Raw genomic sequence first — 9,947 nt, forward strand, 5'->3', positions numbered from 1 at the left:
CACGACGGCATCAATTCTTGCTCTGCAGGAGTTAAGGCGGCTGCATTTGCCGGAACGCAATGGAGCCAGAACTACTTTGGTTTGCCGGGGGAGGTCAATTCCTTCAGGTCCAAAGGAGGGTGGTCGTTCTCCAAGGACTTAATTCAGCGGTAACTATTTACCGCATCTGCAACGGTCTCTGCATGAATGTTGTCTAGACCCGTTTGATATACCACTTGATCCAGAGGTTCTCTCTCGTAGCGCTGGAGATCTACCCTAAGGCTTTGGGCTGTGTTACCCATCCACAAAATTATAATTTGGTTGGTCTCTGCGATAACAGACCAAAAGATATTGGTAGGATCTTTGTTGTTGTAACCACATTTGCATGTGAAATTGGCGATCGCCGTCATGCTCCTGTAGATGAGCAAGCTCGTTTCGGTCCAAAGTGCCGATCGCCGCGGAAACGGGGTGGCCATTGGTTATATAAAGGCGCCAATAACCCGCCTTGCCATATCGAACATCATAGGCTCTCAGTATTTGTGCAAAAGCCGGTGCCGCCCGACATCTCATTGAGACTCTTCGCTCGATACCGCTAAGTTTCATTCAGCGACTGCCGTTCCAGCACTCCGTTTGGAGAATTCCCCTATCCGCAATCTGTGAACGCGCCCGGTAGCTTACAGCTAAGCTTCTCGTAACAGCAATGAACACCACACCGATCGGATTTAAATGTTCCAGCCTGTGTGGTGGTCCGGCGCCGGGCCTTTGTCTCCTCTGCGCGTGTTCATTCGTTGCTGTCTCAACAACGATTGAAACAAAGATCAAAAGAATACGTGTAAAGGGCTGGGCATCGCTGATCTACACAGAATCGTTACACATTGCCCTTAAGGATACACTAAAAAAGTTTGCTTACCTTTTGGGTATTCCAGCAAAAGACAAACGCAATGATTTACAAAAATGTCGAGTAAAAAAATACTTTAGTTACAATTTATTTTCAACATTAACAAAAAGAATACTTGATTATATACTAGAAAGTCATTGTGTATATCTTTTGTGCATTATAATCTCACAACATTGGAAGAAGCAATAAGTACAAAAGGTTAAAGTCAAATAATTCCACCAGCCTCCCAGGTATGCCTCGCCCATTAAATAGTTTCCAACATCCAGTCCGCTTATGAAATAACAATTGGAAAATGCGGCAGGTATGAATATTTGTGAGCCCAGAAAGGCATTGAGGCGCTGTATTCCACCCTCACTTAATCCCACTTTGTGTCGCATGATGTCATTGTACGTGGAAGATAAAGTCAGCGTCTTCACAATCTTCTCCAGAACTAAGCAACAAAAATTCAAAACGCTCCATACGAAAACATACCAATAATGACCGTGCCATAGGAACACAAAAGAAAAGGTGGCAGCAGTCGACAAAATTTTTCGCAGTGCAGAAGAATCCTTGTTACATAGTTCGGCATAAATGTGCGTAAATAGGAATTCGTAAAGGCCCTCGTCAAAATATTTCCACATATCCGAGTAGTTGTGCACTAGGCCTATGCATCGGGGCTTGCGTGGTGGGTTTAGGCCATCGTATTGAGCAAAGGCTATGCCCAAACCATAGACTATGATGTAATGCATGAAAAAGAACTGCCCCATAAAATAGCCCACAGCATATAAACCAAATTTGGTATCCAAAACTTTTACAGCTTCAATATCCAAAGCCATGTAGTGAACGTAGACGTAATGCAGAGCTATTTCCAGGACCAACCACCAAAAGCCCACTCTCGCTATATGCCATGCAAATAATTTGAAATTGCCTTTGGCAACGCATATATCTGCTTCTTTATAATCCACCAATGGATCTATGTAACGATGATAGCCCATAAAGGGACCCAGAGTGAAACAGGGAAAGTATAAACTATAGCCTAGGTAGTGGGTTAAAGCATACTTCGTCTCTGCATTTTGCTCTCCGCTTTTATATGACTTGGCCATTTGTAAGCTATAACTGCAACCTCTGAGAATGCACCAGCATAAGGACACCATAACATGATGAAACTCCATATATCCCATGGACTCTTGAAGTCTTTTGTTGGATTTCATAAAAATCATAACAACCATCCAAGCTATAGATAAAAGCCATACAAATATCTTTGATTGCAATTTGGCCACAAAGAAATAGGACGCAATAAGGCTGCTTATCAGACCCATTGAGGTTAGAGACATGGTAAGCATCAATATAGCTATGCATATAAATGCATTGGTCAGGCTTTGCGGCCATTGGGGTCTATATCTACGCACAATGTTAACTACAGCCAAATGGAATAGATACCAATACCAATTCTGTTGAATATACTCGGTGAAGGCATACAGCTCATCATTTGTGTCATCTTTGCGCGACCTGAGGAAGGACCAGCCCTGTGGAAATTCATATTGGGCAATTGCCAGAATTTTATGTCTAGCTTTCACCAACACCCACAGCTCATACACTATGTAGACTATGTAAACTCCGAAGTATAGAAACAGCTCGCTTTTGTGCAATTTTGGTTTCATTTTTGGCTGCATGGCAAATCAATCCAAAGTCATTTCGAGATCTCCTCTTACTTTAGCAAATTATTAAATTTATTCATGGTCACCGGCTCTAAAGAATGTAAACAAAACGTAGCAGTGTTGCCAGTTTATTATAAAAAATGGGCTTCTTTTATTTTAGTACCATCATATGGAAAAAAAGAAGAAGAATCCGGCGCGAAAGGAAGCTTTTTTTTTCTGTGAATTTTGTAATTGAAAAAATTGATTAAAAACCCCTTAGAATGGTTTATCCCGAAAGTAAGTACTTCGATACGGATGATGGGAAGAAGATCCCACTACCGCGTATTAGGAGATACGATCATTTTCAAGCGGAGTATATCGCCATCATTCAACCGCATGGGGCAGGCCCCAAATTTCGATTGATGCAGCTTTGTGCGAGCCTCTACTCCAAATACAAGGACTTGGACATTCATTATATCACGAAAAGGAAAATACGTCTAATAAGCACTGATATGGATACCATAAATAGTATTGTTGCAGATGACGATCTTCGCCGTAAATGTAATGTCTTTATTCCGGTTGAGCTGTGTGAGACGAAGGCTGTCGTTGAAATTCCAGCTGAGACTGATATTACCGAAGCCCACATTTTTAAGAACGCAGCAACAAGTCATCGTGCTGAATACGGCTATCTGCCAAGCGAACCACGTATTACTGAGGTAAAACGGATGACAAAACCCGATCCAGAGAAGGCTGATACACGTTTGGACATCGATATGGTAGTCATATGCTTTACCGGCGGTTTACTACCATCTCACATATCGCTCGATAGGGTAATATTTCCCGTTAAACCGTTCATCGAGTACACCCCACAATGTAGACGATGCTGGAGATATGGTCATACTACCAAGGCATGTCGCAGATTTGAGGAGATTTGTTCGCGTTGTGGCACTTCTCATGCTGGTACCTGCAATGGCGCAGTGAGATGTGTGAATTGCAACGGTACTCATGAGGCTACTTCATTCGAATGCCACGTTCGAATGGATTTACGTGAGAGGGCGAGAGTTAAGGCTGAACTGAGAATGCCCAAGAGGACCACTCTTCAAAATCAACAGGCAGCAGACCCAATCAATGATTCGTTTGTATACACTGATGTAGATTTTCCGGCTATTAATTCGAAGAGGCCTAAATTGGTACGCTTGAATAGACCTCGGAAAAGAAGAGGTCAGACGAAAACACTGGTTAATGATACTAGCATGTTGGAGGAAGACAACAATGCCTCTGAATCAGAGGTGGTGACTCCTGACGAGAGACCAACTGTAATACCAGATATATCACCAACAGAACTTTCAACTGAGGATGTCAGTTCACTTAATTTGCCAGAAGACGCCGACGGGATTATTATGGAACCGATCGGAACTTCAACATGTGAAGATATTGTTATCACGGAGGAAGTGATTAACGAAAAAACAAACATTACTAAGACGACGCTCAACGACGAGCCAATAACATCAAGTGTCAAACCCAAAACCAGCAATACAACATCAACCACCAATTGTAACACAACGTCTTTACAAGATCCCTTTCAAAAATTCCAACAATCTGTTCCTATTGAAGAAAACTACCAAATCCCTAATGGGGATCAGGACTTACGTTTTACACAATATAAAGATAAGTGCTAGATGAAGTTAATTCAAATAAATCTCACTAGTATCAGGAACAAGAAATCACAACTTATGGAATTTTTGAGGGAGCACGAAATTGATGTAGCATGTCTTTCTGAGACATTCTTAGACCCGGATGAGGCTTTTACAATACCTGGATATGACATGATAAGATGGGACAGAACCACCAATGGCGGAGGTGTTGCCATCTTATTACGAAGAACACTGACATACAGGGCTATCCCGATCATAACTACTAACAACAGATTGGAAATTGCCGCGTGCAAACTGGAGACTCATTTTGGCAACATCGTAATTATGTCGGCATACATACCACCATCTGCCACTTTTAACAAGAACGATCTTAGCCACATGTTGTCTTTGGTTAATAGTGATGATCACTATATAATTTGCGGAGATTTCAACAGCCATCACCAGATATGGGGTAATCGTAATATTGACGACAAAGGTTCGATGATGGTCGAATTCATAGAGGACAACGATATAGTACTGCTGAATGATGGATCTAAAACGTTTTTTGGTTGCGCAAATCCTACCGCGATTGACCTTACATTATGCAACCCATCGTTGGCTCTGATTGCAACATGGACAGCCATGAATGAAACCTTAGGTAGCGGGCATTGTGTGATAAGGGTATCACTTCAATTAAGACCTAAGGTCCAACAAAAGATCTCTTATGGTGTCCCTCGTTTTATCCCTAAAGACGCCTTAAACCAGGGTGTTTGGGGCATACTTCAGAGCGACACTTTTAGGATGACACAAGAGGGTGAGAAATTTGATGTGTTTTCTAGACTTTTTTATGAAAAGTTTAAGGCAAGGACTGATATGAAAAATCACCCTGACACGCCATGGTGGAACTTAAATTGCAAGAGGACTAAGGCTAAACAAATTCGAGCTGTTTGCGAATTCAGGAAGAGGCCATCGAGGGAGAATTTTAAGAGATTTGCTTTATCCAAAAAAGAGTACTTTTACACTATCAGGTCCGAGAAAAGGCGTGGCTGGAAGTTGACATGTGAGGGTATAGACTCAGAGATAACACCTACTGAACTTTGGAAGATCATTAAGAGATTTAGAGGCATGCACGTTCCCAAATCACCCTCAATACCTGATTCATGTATAGATCCATTTTGTGATACACTTGCCGGTCCTCAGGGCCCTATTTTTATTTCTCCATGCTATGAAGATGAGGTTCCCGACGCCGCGTTCTCAATGCCAGAGTTGGAAATGGTAATTGCTGCCTCTCGGGATACCACACCCGGCTTTGATGGCATTCGCAATGGCCATATCAAGGAATTTGATGGTGATATTAGGAATGCACTCCTTGACTTATTTAACGATGTGTGGAGAAGCAGACGAATTCCAGTCTCATGGATGCAATATAGGATAACACCGATACATAAAAGAGGTAAGCCTAATGATCAACCTGATTCATATAGGTCCATAGCCGTCCTGTCCTGTTTACGTAAGTTGTTCGAAAAAATGATTTGTCACAGAGTCGAGCACCATTTGGAATATGAAACCAGGATGAATAACTCACAATTTGGATTTAGGCGCGGAAGATCTACCTACGACAATGTTGTGACCCTCTGGTCGGCAGCCCAGGTTGCAAGGAAGGAGGGCAAATTTACAATTTGTTTATTTCTCGATATTAAAAGCGCCTTTGAGAATGTGAACATTGACTTATTGATATCCAGATATAGGACACTTGGAATTAGCGGACATACATGCGAGGTGCTATACAACCTACTACGATATAAAGACCTTTTTATGGAGAGGAACGGTAAGACCTATCGGAGGAGGTCATTTACCGGAACACCACAAGGCTCGGTAATCAGTCCTTTAAGCTTTAATGTTTACATAAATGATCTTTTTGGCAACTTGGAATCTGAGATTTTGGGATACGCCGATGATGTAGCTGTGTTTTACTCTGACTCGTCATTGGAGAGGTGTATTGAGAAAGTACAGCACGACGTATTTATTTTGGAGAATAGATTGTGCGAGTTGCAGCTTTCACTCTCTCCAAGTAAATCGAAGGCTATGCTGATATTACCCGGCAGGAGGCGCTTGGGCCCATTGAATCCATGTTTGTTGATTGGAGGTTCCTCAGTCGAATTCGTCAGTACATTCTGTTTTCTTGGTTACATACTGGATCCACACCTTAAACTTGACAGACACGTCAAATATGTCAAGAAAAACTGTTTTGCGTTCATGAATATCTTAAGAGCATTGTGTGGCGTTACGTGGGGTGCAGATCCGCAAAATTTATTACTACTCTACAAGGGAGTGGTAAGACCCAGAATGGAATACATGGCTCCGTTGTTAATGGATTGCTCTCCCGCCGAGTCTCTTATTTTACAAAGAGTACAATTCAAGGCCATAAGGGTCGCTCTGGGAGCGATGATCTCTACTCACACCCTTGCGTTGGAACAGCAAGCTAAAATCATGCCAGTGCCGGAGAGAATTGGACTTTTGGCGAATAATTACATCAACAAGATCATCTCTAACAGAACACATCCAGCAAGAAAATATATAATGAGATATATCAACAACGGTTTCTCGGGATCTGTGTTCATGTCCGAATATGGAAAGAAAATTCGCGAGTTTAAGATCGAGGACTACGAAAAGATACCTAGATATCAACACCCTTTCGACAGTGTTACGTATAGACCTAAGGTGGAATTTATGGATGTTCGAAAGGGATGCACAGATGAGAAGATCGTGTTGCAGCAATTTAACCAGATCATTGAAGATAGATGGAGACAATATACCAGGATATACACAGACGGATCTAAGACTCGAGAAAGGACTGGCCTTGCATTTTGGGTTCCAGATATGGACATAGAGGCTTCCTTCTCGATACACCCAGTTAATACAATATTCTCTGCAGAGGTGTACGCAATAGTCGAGTCGCTAAAATTCATAAAGGTGAATGATATTGGTCAATACATTATTATCTCAGACAGCAGGTCGGTGTTATCGGCCTTGGATACATTTGGAAACAACAGGACACATCCACACATATGGTCAATAAAACACCTCTTACATCAATTGGCCGTGGCTGGCTACACGATAATTTTTCTGTGGGTACCCAGTCATATGGGTATACCAGGAAATGAGTACGTTGACTCTGTTGCAGTGAATCATGAGGATGCCACGGACCATCCTGCGATACCCCATATGGAGATAAAATCATATGACAAGGCTAATGCTATCTGTCGATGGCAACAAAAATGGGACGACAGCCCTCACGGCCGCAGACTCTACTCTCTATCCCGTACGTGAATACTACGCCATGGTTTAAAGATCGGAAATTACCTAGGGGTGTAATAACCCTCATTTGCAGACTCAGATTTGGACATACACTAGCCAGAGAGCATCTGAAAAGAATTAACATAGTCGATACCGACTTATGTGAGTGTGGCTCTATTCAGTCTATAGACCATCTCACATTTGAATGCCCCAACATGGATTTAGACGCCAGAGACCTACTGATTGACAGGGCCAGAAGAATCGGAATCAACCGAACTAGCTGTCTGGAAATATTGCAGAAGGACGACTGCAATCTGTACATGGCAATTTATAAATTTTATAAACGTTCCAACAAATTACTTTAAAAATTTCAACAATCAACCCTATCAAACAATCAAACAACATTAAATTTCAACAATGCAACCCGGCAATTTACTATAATCCCCAACTATGATCCCAGGAAAGGTGGCATCATAGATCTGGTGTCTCAGTCACCTTTTATTAAATGTTTCATATGCGCAGCATATGAAACCAAGAAGAAGAAGAAGAAGAAGTACCATCATATGCATGACTGAAAAATAGGAGGTTAAAGGCCAAAATAGAATGAGCGTGTTGAGCTTTGTTTTTGATCGTCGCGTTGCAAAAATGCAACTCTTCACACAAATTCCACAAAAGCAATGCAGAAAAGTTATAAAATTTGCAATTTGGATGCTTGAAGGCGATCGTCATTCTGTGCTGCCACACTTGAAGTAGTGTTTTTAACTTTGGCGACTAAAAACACCACTTCACGTGTGGCAACACAGAATGACGCTCGCTCTCAAGCGTTAAAGTTGAAAGATTTTTAACTTTTCCTCTTTGCTTTTGTGGCTACACAGAATGATGCTCGATTTCAGTGGTCAAAGATGAAAATTCTTTAACTTGGCTTTTGTGGCATTTGTATGCAGAGTTGCATTTTTCAAAGCGATGCTCAAAAACAAAGCACAACGTGCTCATTCTGTTTTTTTTTTTCTTTTAGAATGTCAAAATTGGGACACATATAGAACAAGCTGAAAGGAAGGGAAGAGGTTTCCGATCGACTACCTAAGATGATCCTTGAAGTCGAGTGCGACGCACTGCTGCCATCGGCACAGTCTTGGATTGACGGAACCCTAGTATTGCCACTGGAAGAACATGTTACACGAATGGATCAAAGCTAGAGGACAGAGTGGGCCCGGGGGACTACATTGATAACCCAGGTATTGAGATCTGTTTTAGACTGCCTGACCATAATACGATCCTACAAACGGAGATGCGGGCGATCACGGAATGCGTGAAGTGGTATGGTGCTAACGCGAGGACGACGAGTCTGAACATCTTTACCGACAGTAAAATTGCCAAAGGGCAATAACAACCAGGACGGTAAAGTGAAGAACAGTCTTGCAGTGAAAGGAGAAGATTAACGCCTTTTCTGAGAATGGCAAAATTCGCAACGTTTGGGTGCCGGGCCGTAACGGAATAAGGGGAAATCAAAGGCCAGACGATTTGGCGGTGAAGGCCAAATAATTTGGTTAACCCGAAGCCTTGCGGGTCGACGCAGTCCGAGTTAAGGGAGTGGGCGACGAATGTGCATGCAACATAGTGGAACAACGAAACGATCGATAAGACGGCGAAAATCCTATGGGGGGGGGGGTCCAAATCGTGAGAAGACGAGGCTATTACTGAAAGGAAATAAGAAGGAGGTCAGTATAGCTATTGGTGTCGTACGAGCTCACTTATATAAAATCGGTGCGGTAAGTGATAGCATGTGTAGGGCATGCGGGGAAGATGATGAGACATTGGAGCATTTCCTTTGTCACTGCCCGGTTCTCGCGTCTAACAGATACCGGCACTTAGATGGAGACACAATACCAGACATGAACCAACTTAGGGGAGTGGTATTAAAAACAATTAAGGATTTTGTAAGTAGTACGGAATTCCTTACTTACAAATTTCTTTTTAGAGGTTACTTTGTAGTTTTTAGAACGCACAACAAGCCGATTATTGGCTAAGGTGTCCATGTCCATAATGGCATGGAGCGGATTAATATCTGCACCCTTTCTTCAACCTAACCTAATGCCAATTACTATCAAAAATTCAAAAAAAAAAAATTATGTCGGCTGGAGGCCACCGTAGCTCAGAGGTTAGCATGTCCGCCTATGACGCTGAACGCCTGGGTTCGAATCCTGGCGAGACCATCAAAAAAAGAATTTTCTGCGGTGGTTTTCCCCTCCTAATGCTGGCAACATTTGTGAGGTACTATGACATGTAAAGCTTCTCTCGAAAGAGGTGTGGGCACGCCGTTCGGACTCGGCTATAAAAAGGAGGCCCCTTATCATAGAGCATAAACTTGAATCGGGCTGCACTCATTGATATGTGAGAAGTATGCCCCTGTTCCTTAGTGGAATATTCATGGGAAAAATTTGTATGTCGGATGGTCACTTTAACAACCTTAAGGCCAAAACAGAATGAGCACGTTCAGAAGCGTCTTGTTGAAAATTGCAACTC

General features: G+C 42.3%; 1 protein-coding gene across 1 annotated transcript; it reads right to left on the reverse strand.

Moving 5' to 3' along the window:
• Positions 1–924: 924 nt before the first annotated feature.
• On the reverse strand, positions 925–2,628 carry LOC106093535 (protein-cysteine N-palmitoyltransferase Rasp). Its single transcript, XM_013260597.2, has one exon. It carries the CDS (start codon positions 2,527–2,529, stop codon positions 1,012–1,014), a length of 1,518 nt encoding a protein of 505 aa, XP_013116051.2. The 5' UTR covers positions 2,530–2,628; the 3' UTR covers positions 925–1,011.
• Positions 2,629–9,947: the final 7,319 nt, after the last annotated feature.

The sequence above is a fragment of the Stomoxys calcitrans genome, chromosome 1 (assembly GCF_963082655.1).
Source record: "Stomoxys calcitrans chromosome 1, idStoCalc2.1, whole genome shotgun sequence".
NCBI classification, from domain to species: Eukaryota; Metazoa; Arthropoda; class Insecta; order Diptera; family Muscidae; genus Stomoxys; species Stomoxys calcitrans.

Coding starts and splice junctions, on each gene's coding strand:
- LOC106093535 (XM_013260597.2), bottom strand. CDS start 2,529: ATGCAGCCAAAAATGAAACCAAAATTGCACAAAAGCGAGCTGTTTCTA.